Below are 21,263 nucleotides of genomic sequence, written 5' to 3'. Positions count from 1 at the left end.
AACACATACTGAGAGCCTACCTTGATAAGGCATTTACTAATCTTACCAGTTTAATTACATTATTTTCTATTTCCTAAACATTGACAACCAATAAGTTGATTAGTAGCACCATGAGCAACACTCACACCAAAGGCTGGAAATCAGTATTTCCTACCTTTGTCTTTCAGCCATCTGTTCTAACTTTCATATTCATTTGTCCCTCCGAACATTTTTACTGGGGATTTGCTATAAGCTATGTACGGTTCTAGGCAGTGAAGCTACAGCCCCGGAGAGAATGTGGTATGTGAGTACCTGAAGGGGGTGAGGTGGCATTCTTTGAGTAAGGAGGAAGTGGGGACAGCAAGGGCAAAGGCCTAGGGGTGAACACAAGGAGTCCAGTGGCTAGTCAACACTGAGGGAAGAAAGAGATTAATCGTTTTACCAAGGGAGAGGAGACAGGAGTATTTGGTAGGGATGAATAGACCACACAGGGCATGATGTTTTTGTTTTGTTTTGTTTTTGTTCTTTTTTTTTTTTTCGTTAAGTCTGTATCAAATAGGGAGGCAGGCAGCCAATGCAGCATCTCAAGCAGAGGAATGATGGCATCTTTCTCATTTTGTAAAAGGGTCACTGTGGCTGCTCTGAGGAGAACAGCCCAAAGGGAAAAGGCTAGAACAAGAACACTAGCTGGGGAGCTGCTGCAATAAACCAAGAGACATGTTAGTCGACTGCATGAGGGATGTCAGGCAGGAGGTGGAAGGACATGACAGACTCTAGATGGCTGAGGACAGAATTGTTTTCTTTTAAAAAAATATCTAAGGGATTGAACATGAATACTGAACAGAAAGAGTCAATGGCATCAATATATTTGGCTTCAATGACCACAAGGATGGGGTGGTTTTATTTTGGACATACTGAGTTCAGGATGTCAACCCCATGCCCAACAATCAATTTACACTTAACCATTCACTGTCCTAAGTCCTTTCCCCAAGGAAATACTTTCCTAGGCAGTCACTTTTGAGGAGCAGGGGTCTCCTTCAGCTTTGGGTCCCCTTGGGATACCCTCCCTATTGTACAGGAGGTTTCTCTTCAGTAGTGCCAATCTAGTTATATTTAATAACTACTGCTGCCTTCTCAGCACCAACCTGTCAAAGAAATTAATTAGTACATTATCTTTAAATTCAGATTCACCACAGCTGTCAGGACACAGGCACAATGAAACAAGATACTCAGCCAAAATATCCCACAAATGGACTCTATCTGGGTAGAGATAGTTTGTGTTCCCCTCTGAAACTTCATGAACCAGGTCTTCATAGTTCACATTTCTCTTACCATTCTTGTCTTACAAGTTCCTACAGGAACAGCCCATTAAATTCTACTGCTGGCATTCAAGGGCCTTTCTAAGCCCAAAGCACCAAACTTGTCCACATTTCAGCCAGAAACAGCTCCAAAGGCCCAAGAACCAAGCAGTCAGATTTATCCCAGCAATGAATCATCTCCTGGTACCAATTTCTGCCTTAGTTTCTTTTCCTGATGCTGTGATAAAATACTCTGACAAAAGCAACATAAAGGAAAGGGGCTTTATCTTAGCTTACAATTCCAGGTTAATCATAGTGGGAAAGAAAGCCAAGGCATCAGGAGCTTGAAGCACCTTACACCCCGCCAGGCTGCTCCCTAGGTCCTGTTCTCCATGTATACTGTCCAAGATCCTCTGGGAATGTTCCATTCACAATTAAGATAGGTCATCCTACAGCAATTAATGTAATCAAGATAACCCCATACAGGCATGCCAGAGGCATAGCTCCCACATGATTCTAGTTGCCATCAAAATGATATAATGTTAAAACACCAACTATTACAGTACCTCTCTATTTTGATGTATAAGTATATGTGTAAGCATGTGTGTGGACAGCATTCATGGAGTTCCAAGGTTGACATCTGAAGTTTTCCTCATCGTTCTCCACCTTATTCATTGAGGTGTGGTTTCTTAATTGAACCCAGAGCTCACTGATTCAGGCTAGCCAACTCACTCTGGGGATCCCATCTCTACCTTCTGAGCACTAGAAATATAGTCAGGCCACAAACACCCACCTGGTATTTACATGGATTCTAAGGATCTGAACCTTTGTTCTCATGTTTTGGCACCAAGTGCTTTATCCACTGAGTCATCACCTTAGTTTCTTCTATGTGCTTTTTGATCAATGTTTCAAGTTTTACCTGAAAACATTTCCCACCTACTTACGCAAGGAACTGGGTATTTTTGACATCCCCCTTCTTTTAACCCTCAACAGCCAGTGACTACCAAGGGTTATTTATTTGCTAAGTATCCCAGGCTGGTGTCACACTTAGGGCAATCTCCCTGCCTCTATCTGCACATACTGTGCTGGCAGGCATGTGCCAACAAGCCTGGCTTGACCACTGAGTTCTATTGGTGACGCCTACAAGACTGCTCTCCAGCACTATCTTTCCTTTTCACACCTGTTGCTGCTATCCTTGTTCCTGCTTTCATGACTTCTGAGCTGGCTACTGAGCAGAATACTGTGATCTTTTTGCCTTCATCATTAGGAATGGACAGAGTAGTCCAGCTGTTCCAGGGTCAGGAAGTAGGAGTGGAGGAAGGGACATGACCCAAGCAAGAGTATAATTCACTCCCAGTCCTGGTACTTGGACCTGAAATACAGTGAATACCAGACTTCACGCTTGAGAGTGCTAAAGTTGATTGGGGTGAGCATACCTATATATAATAGAATGATGGGGATTGTCCTTCTGTATATATGTTTCTTTTATTGGTTAATGAATGAAACACTGTTTGGCCAATGAGGCAGGAAGATAGGCAGGTGGAGGAGACAGAGAATTCCGGGAAACATAGGCAGATGGAGTCAGTCGTAATGAGGGTCTGGGAGGATAGGACATGCCAAGCATTATCCAGTAAGATGAGGCCATGTAGAAATATTTAGATTAATAGAAATGGGTGAATAATTAAGACAGAGCTAGCCAATAAGAAGCCCTAGTCATTGGCCAACAGATTTATAACTAATATAGTGTCTGTATGTTTCTTTGGGGCTCAAGGACTGCAGGACCAGCTGGGACAAAGAACCTCATGTTACAATAGGATTATCAGAACAGTGTTTCCTGGGGTCCATCAAACTGAATCAGGTAGTAGGCCAACTGTGAACCTGCTTGAAATCTGGCTCTCTTTGTTCTCTCAATATTCCATTAAAATAAACAAACAAATGAATGAGAAAAATAAAATAACTGCTCTCTCTCAGATTTTAGTTATTGGAGCTCATTGCAGAGTACAAAGTAACTGACTACATCATGGAATAGTGAAAGATAAGAGGAATGGCCATGGAGGAGGAAGGGCACAAAGTTAAAGGAGTTGTTCTGATGTAGGAGGGTAGCGGGTAGGTGACTAAAATTCATCTCAAAGATTTCCGGGCAAGAGTCCTTCAAGTTTGGGCCTGGGGGAATGGATCTTTGCTGAAAGGCGATCTAACTGGCATCACCCAACTAAAAACTCCAGTTAGCAGAATTCATTTATAACTTAACAGCATATACTTTTTGGTGTTTAGTATGTATCAGGTGCTGCTGTTCTTTATATGCTAGTCATATTATTCCTTATAATACAACTGCTTCATGAGATAGGTACTATTATCACCACTGTTTATATGTGAGGAAAGAAGGTCAATATAGGAAGTGACAGGGCTGGGATTTAAACCTAGACAGTGTGGCTTCAGAGTTCCTTTTTAAAAAACGTATACCTTATTGGTGAAAACCAACTGAATGTGTCCTTGGGGATTACACACATGAGTTGTCTAGGTTGTTGATGCTTGCAGCACGCATGAGAAGAATATGCTGGGGAAGTGTGCTGGAGTGAGTTGTTAGGGATGAATTCTAGAGTCTTATTGTTGTGTTAGGTGTACCTGATGACTCATGTGGCTGTAGCTGCAGAGCAGTGCTCTGGCACTGGTCAAAGGGGAAGATTTCTTAGGTGAAGAAGGCATCAGCACGTAGTATGTTCTGGACAAACAGTAAGAGGGGTCCACCAGTAGTTTAAAGAAGTTACAGATGTGGAGTGGGGGGAGAAAAAATCTTCAATGAAGTTCATTCTAACAATATCCCAAGGACCTAGAAGCTACCTTAGTCTGCTTTATCTCAATTGAAAGGATCAGAGGCCCATAAGAGGTTAGGCCAGGTGAAAGGCAGATAAAAGATCCTCTGGGCCCAGAATTCTCAAATAGTGTTGAATCTCAAAAGAACCTAGAGAGAAACTGGTTTCAAATGAATATATTTATGCTACAGTCCTAGAAGGTCTGATTGGGGAATCTTCCCTTTAGGACTAATGTACAGGTACTTTGCTGATACTCAATCAGATTATATGCAAAGTGTGAATAGGCTATGTGGGCCTGTTGGAAGAGGAACCATTGGGCATAGTGCATCTAAGAACATAAACCTTTTTGGCTGCACCATGATAGACTTGAATCTTTGTGTACTATAACATCTTCCTGCTGTCCATGCTGTTGCTAGAGGTGAATGGTTACAACATTGAGGTGGAACCATTTCCATTGTCTCCTGATAATCTATAGTCTTCCAAGTCTACTATGGCTGCTCCAGAATATAATGGCTTGAGACCCTAATAATGAGCTGCCTCTTTCCCTTTAAGGAAGCACCTCCCTCTTCCGAGTGGCCCTGAGTGGTAAGAGCTCTGGTTATTATTTGGAGCAATAGACCTTGGTTGGGACTAGCTTCCTAAAGAATTGGTACAAGGGTAGAGATCAAAATACCCTGGTCCTTCTAGGATAGGACAGTATCCCTACTCCTGCAAGTTGATGACATTAGTCAAGATTGCAGACAGTCTTGGCTACTTTTCAATTGCCATGGTAAGCCACCATTACCAAGCCAACTTATAAAGCATTTAATGTGGGCACAGAATTCTATGGCCATCATGGCAGGGAGGATGGCGGTTGGCAGGCATGGCTCTGGAGCAGTAGCTGAGAGCTTACATCTGATACACAGGCATGAGACAAAAACCTAGGAATGGCATGGGCTTTTGAAATCTCAAAGCCTGCCCCCAAATGACATATCTCTTCCAACAAGGCCACACCTTTCAGTCCTTCCTAAATAGTTCTACTAACTGAGGACCATTCAAACAGATGAGCCTATGGGAGCCATTCCCATGCAAACCACTACACAGACCAAAACTTGAGTAGAAGTAAATGGAGGCCTTAAGTTACTGGAAGGTGTGTGTGTGTGTGTGTGTGTGTGTGTGTGTGTGTGTGTGTGTGTGTGTGTGTGTATGTGTGTGTGTTTGAGAACTACATAATTTTATCTTAAGAAGATGGATATTAGGGTGATAAAAGATGCAGAGGTATCTTGGAGCTGCTGATGTTTTCACTCACCTAGGAAACTTCATTTCACAAAGGTTAATGCCCAGCTCATGTAAACTCTGGCATATAAACAAAAAATGTAAATCAGAGGCACTATGTTTATTTCTTTGGACTGAGCCTGGAAAAAGTGCAACTGTAATCACTGCATTAGCACCTAGCTGAGAGAGCCTAGTACCACATTAAGTGAATTTATAAAAACACTGCCAAATATATTACACCTGCTCTAAGAGGGGTTCAGCATTCCATTTGCCTGAGGGAGGCAGGGGTGCCATATAAGGATGTTCTATTCATTACCTTTCTTGATCTAGATTGAAGGCCATAAACTTATGAATTGATTAGAAGGTTCCAGATCAATGGAAAAGATTTTCTGGACAGTAATTACACTGAGAAGGATTATCAAGGCCAAGGTGAAGATACAGAGGATCTGATGGAACCTGCTCCAAGATACTGGCCAAATTTTGGCTTTATAGAATGCCATGATATGAAGCTTGGAGAGCTCCTTTACTGGCAAATCTTGAATATTAAGGTTTCTAAATAATCACTGCTGTCCGCTATAGAATGCCTCTCAGTATACTGGTAGGTACTACTTTATTTGCTTCAAAGGTATGAGTTGTAATGGAGTAGAGTGAGAGGTTTGTTGAAAAGGGGATTCTCTGTAATAGGAAGCACGGAGTAGGAGTTGCTGGTGCCAAACCCTGAACTAAAACCCTGATGTGGGTAGTATAATAGTCTCATTTCAGCCAGAAGTGGTATAAACACAAAAGGAAAATGCAAGTGTAGCAGGCTTGATTTCAGCTGCACAAGCAGTTAGAGCTACTGGACCGAGGATTTTGTCTGAGAGGTTGTCTGAGATGCCTGAGTAGAATCCAGTATGAGTATGATAAAAGACATTTTAAAATATATTTTAAGTATTTTATTAGAGAAAAGTAAAAAAAGATAATAATGGTTATCCAGGGTTCTCCTACTAGATAAACTGAAAGTAGTAATAGACCCATTTTTTTGTTTTCTTTTTTCTCTCTTTCTTATTTAAATTAGAAAGTCTTATTTTACATATCTATCCCAGTTCCCTCTCCCTCCCTTTCTCCCTTGCCCCCCACCAACCCCCCTCATCTTTTCCCCAGGGAGGGAGAGGCTTTCCATGGGGGATCATCAAAGTCTGTCACATCGTTTGGGGCAGGGCCTAGATCCTTCCCCATGTATCTAGGCTGAGAGAATATCCCTCCAAGCTCCCAGACCCCAATCTGACAGATGGGCAACCAGCATAGGACTGAACCACGCCCCCTGAACATGGGTGTCTGTTAGAAGGCCTGGGCAGTCTATGGGGATTCTGGTAGTAGAACCAGTATTTATCCCTAGTGCATGAATGGACTTTCGGATAAAAGACTTTTACCAACCACTTTTTATATGCCATGATCTTTATATTTTTGGTTGTGAGCCTAGCCTTTAACGGCTGAGCCATCTCTCTAGCCCCCGATCTTTAATATGTTCTTTAATGTGATGATCACTTTGAATCCTTATAATCCTATGAAGTGTATAATACTACCTGCAATTTATGAAGACACGGAGGCCCAGAGAGGTAGTAGTAATGGATGGATCTAAGAATTAGTGAAGCTCGGGATGGCTGAGCGGCTTAGGTGCTGCATTAAGGACTGATGGAACCCGGATTCACTATGATATAGTATCTGTCCCAGTTCTATAGGGACTGCAGGAACATACCTCATCCACTGGAGGATAGGGGAGATGCCATAGGGACAAAGCATGTCTCAGTTGGTTACTGTTCTGATGGCCAGGTGACAGTTTTGTTATGGAAAAACTGGTCTTTTATCAGTTGGACATGTATCAACATAACAATCCAGGCTGCCCATTGATTTCCCTGGTAATATGCTAGTTTCTGCAGGTGCCAGCATGGAAAAGGACTGGGCAGCAAGGGACAAGGACATGCTATCCACGGATGAAATGAGGTGTCTGCCTTGGCAGTGAGATGACATGGCTGCCTTGGGATCCAGGTCTCCTTTTGATGCAGTTATCTGCAGGTTGGTAAGGCTGGAGCTGAGGATGGGTGGGTGGAGGAGGATGTTTGGCTGCTACGGTAACAAGTTCTCCTATGTACAGAGTTCTTCTGGGAATTGGAACTGTAATACAGTCACATTGAGTCACTCCATCTGATGCGTAAAAAGATGGGGCTACTTGGATTCCAACTCTTTATAGTTTGAACTTAATTAGATAGTAAGTACGAGCTAGAAGTCCCACTCTGCACACCCCTGTATAGCTTGCCACGCCACACAAGCTAAGCCTTCCATCTCTAGTCATTCACTGCCTCCAGGTGGAACACACAGGAAACCACATCAGCACAATCAGCTGGACAATGATCTCTTTTTCCTACCAGGAAGAAGGCAAAGATGCTCTATGTGGCCAGGTGGAAGGCTGCAATGTCATGCAGTGAGAGGGAAGACGACAGAATTGAGGGCCGGAAAAAAATGTAGCTGAGCTGGAGATGTGGGTCTTATCTGAAATGCATTGTCAGAACAAGATGACGGAAGACATTGTGAGCTGAAATTTAGAACCAGAGAAAGACACACTAGGGGGGTGAAGGGATGAGGACTAGCTAATGAGACCATCCTAATGTTATCTAGACAACTCTTGGAAGCTGAGTCACTGTCATGTGGCAGGTTCTAATAATCCTCTAGCATTCTAGCATTGTTTACAGGGGTAGGTTGAGTCCCATTTTAAGAAAATCTGGATGGGATAAAATGACTTCTTTAATGAACTGACTTCAGAAGAATGCAATGACTCAAAGAGGTTCATGGGGAAATAAAATAGAAAGGTGAGTCATTTCACACAGAAGCAGGCAGCCTGGCAGGCCTCTCTCCCACATTCCTGCCATACTCATCTGTGGTGACAGCCCAGGCAGGCCTAGAACTTGCAGACTTCCTGCCCCAGCCTCCCAAACAGCTGAGATTGCTGGTTTGTGTCACCAGGGGTTACTTTCCTTGGCAAAATTTGTACTGTTCAACTGTGTGATTCTGTGAAGTCCTTCATGACCACTTTCGTATATTTCCACCTCATCTTCTGTCCATTTTATACCACAGGCCTCCAGCAATACTGAGCTAAAAGTGTTTCCTGGGGCCTCCCTGCTTTTTTGGGTGCTGGCTGCTTCACATTTTATTTTATGTTGACTTTCACATCTTATTTTATGCTGCTCTGCCTCTGTAAATGCGGTTGCGGCTTTCTGACATACCCTTCCCTACTTCTCTAGATACCTGGCCCAGCCCTTTTCATTCTCTGAAGTCTCATCTAACCTCACAGATCTTTACTTCTCTACAGTACTGCTGCTCAACCACGTTCTCATTATTGTGCCTGCCCCCCCAACTCAAGCAAACCTTTAAGATAGCTTTTCTTAATCACCTCCTCCTGCCATGAAATTTTAATATCATAGAAACACTGTACATCTGTTTATGTACTGAGTCCCTTTGGAGAACTATAAATTACTATAACATTAAAGTTATTTCACCTTCAGTAATGAATTTTTGCTCCTCTGGGGCACCATCACCTATGTGGCAAATGCATGCAAAACAGGGTCAAACATTCACATTCCTCTCTCTCTCTCTCTCTCTCTCTCTCTCTCTCTCTCTCTCTCTCTCTCTCTCTCTCTCTCTCCCTCTCCCTCTCTCATCCTAAAACTCCCTCTGTAGACTAGGCCTCTCTGTAGACTAGGTTGGCCTCAAATTCACAGAGATCCGCCTGCTTCTGATCCAAGAGTGCTGGCACTAAAGGCGTGTGCCAACATGCCCAGCTGACCATTCCTTCTCAAAATCCCACATGGTCTTTTACCCCCCCCCCCTCTCTGTGTGTGTTCTGGGGGATGGAGTCTAAAGCCTCAAACATGGTAACCATGAACTCTATACTGAGGTAAACCTCAGTTTCCATGTTCCCTTTAATAACTGCCATTCCACAAAGCTCAATGTTTGCTTTATCTCCTCCTATTCTATGCATTCTTTCCAGGAGACTTGGTCTGTTTCCTTAGTTTTAATAACCACCTATGATATTATTAAGTCTGAGTCTATCATTTCATTGAAGACGTTTCCCCTTAGCTCCAGTCTCTTGCTGTTATTAATATGGTCTATAGACTGGTAGTGGGCAGCATCACTTGGAGTTTCTGTCAATGTAGATTCCCAGGTTCTGTCCCAGACCTCTTGAACCACACATTTTAATAAGCTCCCAAGATACTATGTATGCATACTAAAGATAAGGAAAGCCCAGGGCTGTATCCTATTACCAGCTCTCTGGCAGATACTATCAATAAGACAGGGCACATTAATCCTCATGTACCTCAACAGATGAGTCATCTACACACAAAGTCCATGCCACCACCTCTCCTATGTCATTTCCATCTAACTGGTCACATTCGTATCTGTTCTATTACCAGATGGCTCTTGACTGGATTCCTCTTCTGTACTTATCGCTTCTGCTTTCATCTACTCTTACGTAGATTACCACTGCAAGCCCTAACAGATTTCCTGACTCATAGCCAATCTCCCCTGAATTTATCTGCCAACTACAGTTAGAGTCGTATTTCTAAGACACAGGTCTGACAGAGATGTAACCCTTGGCTAAATCCCATTCAGTGACTCTTCAGTGTCTGGAGTGAGGGTTCTTAGCCCAGCATCCAGAACAGGTTTTAGGAAACTTTCTTCTAAACTATAAGGAAATTTTTGTGTTGTGTACATTTTCTAGGGACAAAGAAACAGCTTTTATTAGATTTTCTTGGGGGGTTCAAGGACAAAGACAGTTAGGAACCACTGAAAAACGGAGCATGCTTGACAAAGTCCAAGCTATTTAGTTTGGCATATAAAGACCCTCCCAATCCCTCTCTCTGGCCACCTGTCTGCAGGAGCCCATGCTTCCAGGCCTAATGGCAGACTCAGCAGTCCCCACGACTTTTCTATCTCTGTGCTTCTGCACACATGTTTCCTGAAATAACCCCGAGGTTACACACACCTACTGAGGGGTAGAGCCTGGATTTATATCCAGGTCTTACTCAGCATTCACAGTCATTCCATGCTATAGTGGCGTGATATTTTGCATTATGACTTAGTATTCACAAGTACACCAGACTCCCATCCACAACAAGTTTCATGCAATTCTCATGTGTAGATCTCACATAGATATCATAGATACAGTAATATATATCACTGTTACAGTCCACTAAGTTACAATGCTCCATTAATGAGTTACTGCCATCAGTACTAAAAATGCTACACTAGTCTTTTGCTAGTGCTAGAACAGGGAGTTCTCATTTCTGAGCAGCTATTATCTTAGCCCCAGCAGTAGAAAGGTTTCGGGATTTCCTAGGGATGCAAAAGCTATGAATGTGTTTTCTAGCGAACTGATCACCTACTATCAGTCTCTACCCAAGCAGCCCTCTTAGTTATGCACCAACACCCAGTTATTTTGACTCTCCTAGGTCATCAAGTACATCACCTAGCAATCCAACACTAATTTACCACCAAGTAAAGCTATAAATCTTGTATAAAATACAGGATATCAGGAAGTGAGCACACAAAATTGAAAATACCAATATGGTAAGCTACTTCACAATTGAAAAAGAAAATGAGTAAAGGATCATGAGTCTTAAATGTTGTAGTAAATTCATAACAGAAGAGGCTGTTGTGAATACTAAGTAGATTAAGGAGAAGCTTGCAGGAAAAACAGGTGGACTTTTTGAATATACTGGCCAAAGTCAGCTCATAATAACCATGTCGCAAGAATCTCACAGGATTCAACACATTGCCTTGAAATACCATGCAATTTTGTTTAAAAAAATAGACTTTAAGCAAAATACACCAATCCTTGACATGTTTGTTGGGGGAACTAGTGCATAGTTTTATTCTGCACTCAATTTTATGAAACAAAACAAAATAATGATTTTGTTTTGTTTCTCATTATTCATCCTAGCATCCTAAGCAGACTCCACTGCTTCAGTATGCGCTCTAAAATCCCCACCACCTTTAAAAAAAGATTTGTTTGTATTTTATGTGCATGGGTGTTTTTCCTGCATGTCTATGTATGTGTGCCTGGTGCCAGTGAAGGTCAGAAGAGGACATCATATCCCCGATAACTGGAATTATAGACAGTTTTGAGCCACCATGTAGATGCTAGGAACTGAAGATCGGTCCTCTGCAAGAACAGCAAGTATTCTTAACTGTTGAGCCATCTCTCCAGACACACCTCCCCCCTTTTAAAGCTACAGTCTCATTATGTAGCTCAAGCTTGTCTCAAACTTATAATCCTCTTGCCTCTGCCTCCAAACTTCTGGGATTACAGGTATGTACTGCCATGCCATATTTTAGTACCCCTTTAAAAATGGATTCACTAAGTGAGCATTTCTCTAACCTTAACTTCTAACCTCTAACTTCCCTTGAAGAGTAAGAATCTCCTATATGCTTGTTTCCTTAGCACATGACATATAGCGAGAGCTTACTGTTTGCTAAATGAATGATTGCAGTTGTATCTTCTGCCTCAGATTCAATCAGCATACTAGAGTACTACTAAAATTCAATGAATCCTCACCAATACCAGGAAAAACTTTGTAAAGTTGTCTTGACTTGTCTTCACACCCTGACCACTTCAATACTTATGGTTCTCCAGATGCACCATACTTTTCTGCTTCTATGCTGCCACCAGTCCTTCTGCTTGGCAATTTTCATCCCTACCAACTGAGAAACTCTGACTCCTTTCTTGTTCCCTACCACTTGTACATGATTACAAGCATACACACTCACTACACTACATTAGTACTGCATCCCATTCATAAAAAAATAACAGGGCGTCAGAGAAAATAGAGGACACAGAAAAACATGTGGGGATAAGTGTATATTACACAAATTTTAATGTGGCTTAAAAACTTGTATATTGGTTTTAAAATTTATCTCATGCACATGCATCTAAAATATATATCCATATAATATTTACAAAGTTAACTTTTTGTTATATTTTAAGAATTTTTTCAGGTGTACAAAATTTTTCCACGAGTCTAATCTAAGTGAATGTATGTTATAACTAACTACCAGCCCTTTAAAAACAAAACCGACATTAATGAAGGGCACTTTTTCCTAGTTATGCAGTCATCTACCTTTTTTTTTTTTTTTTTGCTTTTTTGACACAGGTTCTCACCATGTACTCCTGGATGTTCTGGAACTCACTATGAAGACAGACTAGGCTAGCTTCAACTCACAGAAATCCACTTACTCTGTACTGGGATTGAAGGCATATGCCACCACATCCAACTCTAACCACCATTTTTAAAATTATTTATTTTATTTCATGTACATTGGTATTTTGCCAGGTCCCCTGCACTGGAATGACAGACAGGTGTGAGCTGCCATGTGGGTACTGGGAATTGAACCCAGGTCCTCTGGAAGAACAGTCAGTGCTCTTAGCCGCTGAGCCATCTCTCCAGCCCTCTAACCACCATTTTTAATGGTTATATAATATTTCAGAGAGAGAAGATGCTACCTAACACCATTCTGCTATTTTTGAACATTTAGATATCCTTCCTATTGACTTTGAGGGTGGTATAAATAAGTTAAAAAGTATCATCACTGTAACACAGTTACCATATTTTGGATTAGTTAATTTCCTTAGAAAAGATTATCAAGAGTCATCTCAAATTTGGCAGGAAGGAAAAATATGTATTTCAGTTTCTCTATGTGGTGCTAAGTATTTTTTTTTTACCATTTGTTGTGTATCTGTGTCCTTTTGTCTGTTTAAGAGAGTATCAGTGTTAAACTAATTAGAATAAAGAGTTTAACTCCAGCTGGGCGTTGGTGGTGCACGCCTTTAATCTCAGCACTCTGGAGACAGAAGCAGGAGGATCTCTGTGAGTTCTAGGCCAGCCTGGTCTATAGAGCAAGTACCAGGATAGGCTCCAAAGCTACACAGAGAAACCCTGTCTTGAAAAACCAAGAAAAAAAAATTTAACTCCCGGTTATATCTACTGTATTTTTTTGCCTCTTTTTATTTTGGAAAATTTCAGCTATAACAGCATTTATCATCTCACTACAAAAACTTTGTGAACTAGAAATACACACACACACACACACACACACACACACACAAACAAACACATTTAAATCATGAGGTAGGCATGCCAGTGCATGCTGTAATTGTGGTGCCTGAAAAGCAGAAGCAGGAGGATCAGGGTCAGGTTGAAGCTAGCCTGGTCTTCACAGTGAGTCCCATGTCAGCCAGGGCCACAGAGTGAGATGATGTCCCAAATCCAAGCAAACTCAGGAGTAACTCTGCTGCTGTATGATGATCAGTGAACTCATTCCCACTGTTTTCCTCATGTGTGTAATAAAATAATTTACAATATACATACAATTTTAAATCCTGCCTTTAAAATACATATAATTATTTTTGAAGTGCCCTATAATTTTCATAATCACCATTAAAAGTAATAGCACAAGGGCTTAGGATATATGTAGCTCAGTGGTAGAGTGTGTATGATGAATTCAGGAGGCCTTGAGTCCAGTCCTTAGAGAATACACACATAGGAACAAAGCAAAAACTCATAGCATACATAATACTTCATGGAGTAAATTCACCGATTCCTTTATTCCCATACTGGTAGATGTTCGTTATTTTACATTCTTTTAAACACAGGCTTAAAAAGGCTTTCTGTGTTGGGTGTGTTTGTTTGTAGTACTGGGGACAGAAGGCAGGGATTTGTGCTTGCACGCTCTACCACTGACCTATATCCCCAGCATCAACTTGTTTTAATTTGCATTTTTGATTAGTAATACACATTTTCTCACATCTTCTAATTGTACTCAAATTCTTTTATAAATTGTCTGCTCATGTTTTTTTCCATATTTCTTTTTATACTGCATGTGTGCCTTAAATAATACAAGCCTACCACATTGTGACATATTTATGTCACATGGGCTTTGTCAGTTTGTGTTTATCATTCATTTTTATTTTTTAGGTTTTTCGAGACAGGGTTTCTCTGTATTGCTTTGGAGGCTGTCCTGGAACTAGCTCTTGTAGACCAGGCTGGTCTTGAACTCACAGAGATCTGCCTGCCTCTGCTTCCCGAATGCTGGGATTAAAGGCATGCGCCACCACCACCTGGCTATCTTTTATTTTTAAAGTGGCTTACGAACTTTTGTATTATATTGGATTTAAAATTTTTTCACTGTCAGATTTGATCTTTTCCCTTGAGAATATTTCCTATCACTCCCTAAGCTCAGAAAACTGGTCCTTGAGAGAAGCTTGATCTCCATTCATCATAGTTTTATAACTTGCTTTTTTTATATTTGACTCTTCAATCCAACTGCTACCTATTTTAGTTTATTACAGGAGATGAGAATATAAATGCTACAAGGTTCACAACATGATTCAACGAACAGCCCTTTCTATTCTTACCATGTATCCTTTTTTAAAATCACTTTCTCCAATGCAAATTAGATCAAGAAATTATTGTTCCAGTCACGGTGTATTCACTTGTAACCTTGGCTCTCAGGAGGCTGAGGCTGGAGGATCACACGTTTTAGGGCAGCTTTTGGGATCCCATGTCAAAAAACAAAAGGAAAGAACCATTTGTGTCATACCAGTAATACAAGTACGATTATCAGTAGGCGTTGATCCCCATTAAAACTCCTGTCCTACATGGAGTCTTAAGTAATAATTGAATATTTTGTTTTAACATCCTTCATTCTTCCACATATGATTAAGCATTGATCATGAGCACAAGGAAAAAGTGGAAACAGCTGCATCCCGCACAGCTTTGATTACTCTCTACTTTCATTTATTGAGGCAGGGTCTCTCAAACCCAGGGCTCACTGATTCTGGATAGTCTAAACTACCCAGTTTGCCCTGGGAATCCAATCCTGCATCTCTGCCTCTTTAGCTCTGGGATTACCGGAACTCACCATAGTTGCCCAGCTTTTCCCAAGTTCTGTGGATCTGAACTCTGTTCTCATGCTTGCACAGCAAGCTCTTCGCCTGCTGAGCTCTCTCTCTCCAGACCTCGTTTCCATCCTCAGTTTTCCATCTGTGACCTTCACACTTCTTCTTAGCTATACATTCCTACCCCGTCCAGGTACCCCGTCCAGGCTTTATTCAAAATAGACCACAATCTCAAAGTTCTTAAAGCTTCCCTCTCCTCCAAATCATGGAGAAACTATGTCCCTATCTGACTGTAAGGAGATGGGAAGAAAAAGTAAAGAATGACCCTTAAAAATGACCTTTTAAAAAATTATGGAGGCATACTTTACAGACTATAATTTGAAAGTGGTCATTTGGTCAGGGAAAATATCAGTATAGATTTATTAACTAGTAAGGAGATTCCAGTAGAAATGCCTCTTTGAGATCAAAGTAAAGTACATCATAAAATGCATGCATAAAATACTAAACGGTGTGTCCAGACAAGGCTGATCACCTTACATGTACATATAGGCTTTAGCGCATATAAAGAATACCAGGTCAGGAATGTAACCACTTGCCTAGCATGCATGAGGTCCTAGGTTCAATTCCCAGCACTGAAGCTTTTAGAGTTCAGTTGGTAGAGTGTCTGCATAACATGCAGGAAGCCCTGTGTTTGACCCTCTGCACTGCAGAAAACAGGCATGCTGGTACATCCCTGTAACACCTGCACTGAGGTAGAGGCATGAGGATCAGTAGTAGTTCGAGGTTGTTCTTGGCTACAAAGAGAGCTTGAGGCCAAAAAAATAAAATGAACATGAGATATATTTCACCAGTTGGGGGGGGCATGTCTTTAAGCCCAGCACTTGGAAGGTAGAGGCAGATGGATCACCAAGCTCGAAGCCAGCCTGTCTGGTCTACAGAGTGAGTTCCAGGACAGCCAGGGATATACATAGAAAGGAAGATTTTTAAAAAATAAAAAAAAGAGGCATAACAGTTGACTGCCAGCAGGTGGCACTTGACCCATAGCAACGTATGGAGGAGAAACAAGTACTGTAATCAAAGAAAAGCTACTTAACTCCCAGGATGCTATCAGTAAACGTGTCCTTCACACAGAAAGCTGTAACTGCGGATATTTAAGGAGTCTGTTCAGCTGTCTGTGGTGGGAAGGGAATAATGTCCCTCCTCCGCCGCTTGTAGCTTCATAAAAATTGACCAGAGAAAAATCACTTTACTCATTTTCATATATACATCAGAAGCTTATTATTAATGAGACTGAAGCAGCCAAGATGACTGAAGATTACATTGCATTCTGAGCTACTGAATAAGGAGTTTCTTGTGGAGACATATGACAGGGGCTAAAGGGCTAAAGTAAAAAAAAGGCCTTGGAGCTCCTCTATTCCTCCTAGATACTGTTGCTGTGTGCTCTACCCTGTTGCCAAAAGGCCTGGGTCTTGTGTAGCAACTGACTTACTGGACCAGCTTGCCTATGTTGACAATGAGAGAAAATGAAAAACAGGAGAGAAGTTTAGTCTCAGCTCAGCGTAACCAGGCCGCTAGCGTGGACTTTCCCAATGCACCTTTTACAATCCTTTAAACTTAGACAGAATTGGTTTCTTTGAGGGCTATGCTTATCTTACGCCAGGGTTTTCAGTGTTCTAGACCTGTACACCTAATATTTAGGAGCACCAGTCCTTTTGCATTACTCTTTTGCAGGATTTTCTAAAATCACTCTTATTTAACTTTCAGATGCAGTGATTTACTGAATCATCCCCAATATATCAATTTCTTGATAGCAGGATTGGCTTAGTTCCTCAGAATAGAATTCTACGAGTGTAGAATTCTACTGGGTCAACAAGTATGAATGTATTTCCCACTTTCAACACTACCAAAGTTTCTAAGAAGCCAGTTCCAACAGACCCCTGGCAGTACCTGAATAATTTCAAATCAAAGATTTTTCCCCCTACCTCCAGTTACTAAGGATAAAAGAATGTGCTTGCCAGTGTTTAATCAATGCTGGCTTAAGGAATAAGTGGGAGAGATGAATCTGTGTGTGTATCTGGGAGGTTTAAACAGATAGTGTGATTGGAATGAAGAGAAAAGGGCATGGAAACCTGATAGGCATCTTAGGGCAGGGACCCCTACAGCAGCAGTTCCAGGAATGGAATGTCCAAACGCTAGAGGGGAGCTCTGGTTTCTTATCTCCTCCCAAATGAGTACCCTTGCCTACATGTGCACGTGAGCAGAACTCCAGGCCAGACACTCAGGAGCTTCTGGTAGACAGGGTTACAACTGGACCTCTGAAACAGGGTCTATCCACTCCCCAATTTCAGCCTATCTCCTAAATGATATCAGGGTTAGGGTATCTGATGGAGATAAGAAACCAGAGTCTAAATTGTATTCAGGCTCTGGGTGGAGATTTAACAGTCCAAGCTACCATTAACAAAAGAGTTAATTAAGCAAAGCCAAAAGCCCACCTAAAGGCATGCTAAGTGGGAGAAACAATTTACACCCTTAATGGGAGGAGGTACTTTTTCTTTTCCTTCCCAGAAACCTCACTCTCCCATCCCCCTCGGGTGTAGTTGCTCCTGGAGCCTTGGCTGAATTAAGCCTGCTTGTTTTTCCAAATCACTTAGAAAAGTATAACTTTTCCTTTTTCTTCCTCTCTCTCTCTCTGTGTGTGTACATACATACATACATACATAAATACATACATACATACGTGTGTGTGTGAGTGTGTGTGTGTGTGTGTGTGTGTGTGTGTGTGTGTGTGTGTGTGTCCATCCAGATAATGGCCATAGCCTGGCATGCTTCTCCAAATACTCTGGGATTTCTCACTATTTTTCTTTGAAGTTATTCCTACCCCTGACTCCCAACCCCTCATTTCTGCCATGTGGTGGCTTACAAAAGATAAGATTTTTCTCTCTCCCTCTTTTTCGTGCTCCTTAGCAGCTACCAAGACTTACAGCTTGCCTGCCCTGAGGGTTTTCTTTTAAAGACTAATAAAACTGTCATTATCCTTGAGCTTCCTGCTGAGTCTATCTTTTTTTTAAGATAGACTCCTCACTATGCAGCCCTAGCAGGACTATAATCAAGAGGTCTGCCCCACCTCTATCTCCTGAGCGCTGGGATTAAAAGCATGTGCCACTATGCCTAGCCTGAGTCTATTCTTAAATTCTTTAATTAATGGGACTAAAATCCCAAGAGGAGGCTCCAATTTGCCCAGTAAATGTGATACTCTAGGTTAGGCTCCCCAAAACTTCCAGTAACAATAATAGGTAGTGCCTAGCTTCGTGAAAGCTTATAAGCCTGTAGCCCCACTTCAGAGGAGTTCTAGGAGTGTCAATACCCAGAAACTTTGCAGACGGGATCAGCTGAAAGCTGCCTTAAACAGGTAATGACATGTGAGTATCTTTACACCTGTATGCAGCCGGACGGCCAGGACTGATTCCACCGTAATGTACAGCCTTTGTCAGAAATACAGTGGTAAGAGGTGGCAAGGTGTGAACTGACCCAAGCCCTAGCAGGCAGGCATTCTGTAGCAAACGGAAACATGGAAAATGCCAGCCCACTTGCCAGAGCAAGCATTCTCGATGAAACCACGGGGCTTATCCCCTAAGCCTAAAGCACAGAGATGTCCTGGGTACAGAGAATCTTGTTCTTCTTTTGCAATTCTTTTGGCTTTAATAAGAAAAGATCTTGTTTCAATTTTGAACTAAAAAAAAAAAAACTAACTAAAGCAGGCTGTTCTCTTTGTTTAAGACCATTATGAAATCATCACTAAAATATCAGTTTTCTATTGTCTAGGTAGCAGATTGTAGTTCTTTAGTTTTACAAGAATTTCTTTGGCCAGGAAATTTGTCCATTTGGAAAAGGACACCATACTATTATGTAAATTTGCATATGCTAAAATTGTGGTACCTTGCAGTTTGAAAGAATCAAATATTGGTTTCTTTTTATTGAAGATCAAGGTCTTCGTTGGCTGCATCTGCTGATTTGTGAATGAAACACTGGCAGTTACTAAGACATCTGCTTTCTTTCACCCAGACGGCACACTGGTAAGTACAGTTGTGAAATCCCCCTTCCCTAGCAAGTATTAAGTACTACTAACACAGCAAATGAGATGGCAGATGTGGAAGAAGGCCTTGTAGTTCTTGTCAGACAGAGTAGGAAGTTACACAAACACAAAACTCTAAAAGGCCTTTTATTTTTCTCTAAGCAAGCAGCACCTAAGAAGAGTCATTTTCCTTGGACAGGGTAGTATAAGACTCCTTGATTATTTCAAAGCCATTTGTTCTATGTCTAGTCTCATTAATTATCTACTTATTCAAAAACCCATTTCTTATTTCTGTCAAGTATTAGCTCTGAAATGCACCTCTCCCAAGACTTCCATGATTGATGTCTCCCTACTGCCAACCTACTCATATTATATACTACACATATTCCCTTAGTATCATAATTTAAGTTATCTTCTAACTACTCCAACTGTGTTCCTGTTTCTAGAGTCAAGTCCCGGAGATAGGGAATTCCCAAGGTATGTGTAGGTTGGCTAATTACATCCATTTCCGTGTCCCTTCACTGATGAAGAAACTGGGGCAGAGGGAGGTCTGGCCAAGCTTGCAGGAAAACAAGACATACAGCCCAGATGCCTTAACTTTCGTTTTTTAAAAAGATGCTTTTTTATTTACTAGGGAAAAATTACAAGACTAGCTATTTAAAAACAAAAAACAAATCACAAGGTTTGTGCCACTTAGAGAATGTGTTCTATGCACTATCGTTCATATTTAGAGATGCCCCTAAATATAGATGTATTCCTCTACCTACATATAATTCGGATCATGTCAAACCCAAACCCCTCTCAGTGTGGGGTAGTGTGGGCATTTGTTATCTACAGCAGCTGTTGCCTTTTTGAGGGGAAAAAATTCCCACTCCTGTTTACATTTATGTTGCATTAAGCAAGTTGTGTTGCTGATGATTAAATGTGGCTCAGCTGTGTCATGTGGCAGGCCCTGCAATAACATGACTTAATGCATGCAGTCCACATGTTGTCTGAATGACACACATTAAAATATCCCCCTTCTCCACGGAACTCTGTGAGCAGGTGATTTCTCTAAATGGATGCCTTAAATTTCAACTGAGCGCTTTCCACTATACAAGGTCATCTATCTTACTTGAATGTTTTCAGAACACTGTATAAAATGCTAGACAGACGCATGCTTCGCTGGAGTGTAACGAGTGTACACATTTATCTAACTGAGAGATTGACCAAGGAAAAAGTTAGAAAGCAGAAAGGCCATTTCCTTACTTCTTTGCGTGATGCCACCCTCCAGACCAGTTAATGGCTATTTTACACTTCCCGTCAATCAGACACTGGGCAGCGGTGATTGTAGCTCCTGCTATAGCTGCTGCATAGTCAAATATCCCTTCTGTGGCTGGGCAGTCATAACCTGGGGGCAGAACCAGAAAAGTCTGTTAAAGATGATCTGTGGAAGAGAGAATAGATTAATCTGTGACACCAGCAGGGTCTAAGAAGCTTCCAGACTAAAATCAGCTCCAATGGAGACAGACACATCACCACTGCTAGGCAAGGAAGGCTTTAAAATATTAGAGCTAGAAAAGATAAGGCCTGCAAGATAAACTTCTCATAACCCACCAGCAGTCAATCGAGGCCTGAGAGGTGATGTATTTGGCCAGTAGTCACATAGAGCCATGCCTGGGACAGGTCTTTTGATTGCCAATATAGTGTCTTTCTACTAACTCATGCAGTTTTTCTAGAACAGGGGTGCTTAGCCTAAACTTTGACATCACAGTATGTTGCTGTCACTTACAAATGTGTTGGGCCCCATTCATAGCTACCTTGGGAGGCATGTAGCCCAGAAGCTGCACGTTGGACACACCTCCTTTAGACTGTGCTGTTGACAATTCACTATGATTTTTTAATGCATCTGTTTTTTGTTTTTGCTTTCCATTTTG

General features: G+C 41.5%; 1 protein-coding gene and 1 long non-coding RNA gene across 3 annotated transcripts in view; one reads left to right on the top strand and one right to left on the bottom strand.

The window, feature by feature from the left end:
• The window catches only part of Hdac8 (histone deacetylase 8), a 239,057-nt gene that overhangs the window by 193,015 nt on the left and 24,779 nt on the right, over positions 1 to 21,263 (bottom strand). For both annotated transcript variants that reach the window (XM_027431796.2, XM_027431795.2), the window contains one exon: positions 20,596 to 20,737. In XM_027431796.2, coding sequence (XP_027287597.1) covers positions 20,596 to 20,737 — 142 coding nt within the window. The remainder of the gene's footprint in view (positions 1 to 20,595; positions 20,738 to 21,263) is intronic.
• Positions 6,860 to 21,263, top strand: part of LOC118237821 — a 44,980-nt gene continuing 30,576 nt past the window's right edge. Inside the window, exons 1-2 of the long non-coding RNA XR_004771385.1 lie at positions 6,860 to 7,399; positions 19,256 to 19,348. This is a non-coding gene — a long non-coding RNA (uncharacterized LOC118237821). The remainder of the gene's footprint in view (positions 7,400 to 19,255; positions 19,349 to 21,263) is intronic.

This window comes from Cricetulus griseus, chromosome X (assembly GCF_003668045.3).
Source record: "Cricetulus griseus strain 17A/GY chromosome X, alternate assembly CriGri-PICRH-1.0, whole genome shotgun sequence".
Classification (NCBI taxonomy): domain Eukaryota; kingdom Metazoa; phylum Chordata; class Mammalia; order Rodentia; family Cricetidae; genus Cricetulus; species Cricetulus griseus.
The sequence above is the reverse complement of the archived record's forward strand: the minus strand, read 5'-3'. Positions and strand labels throughout refer to the sequence as shown.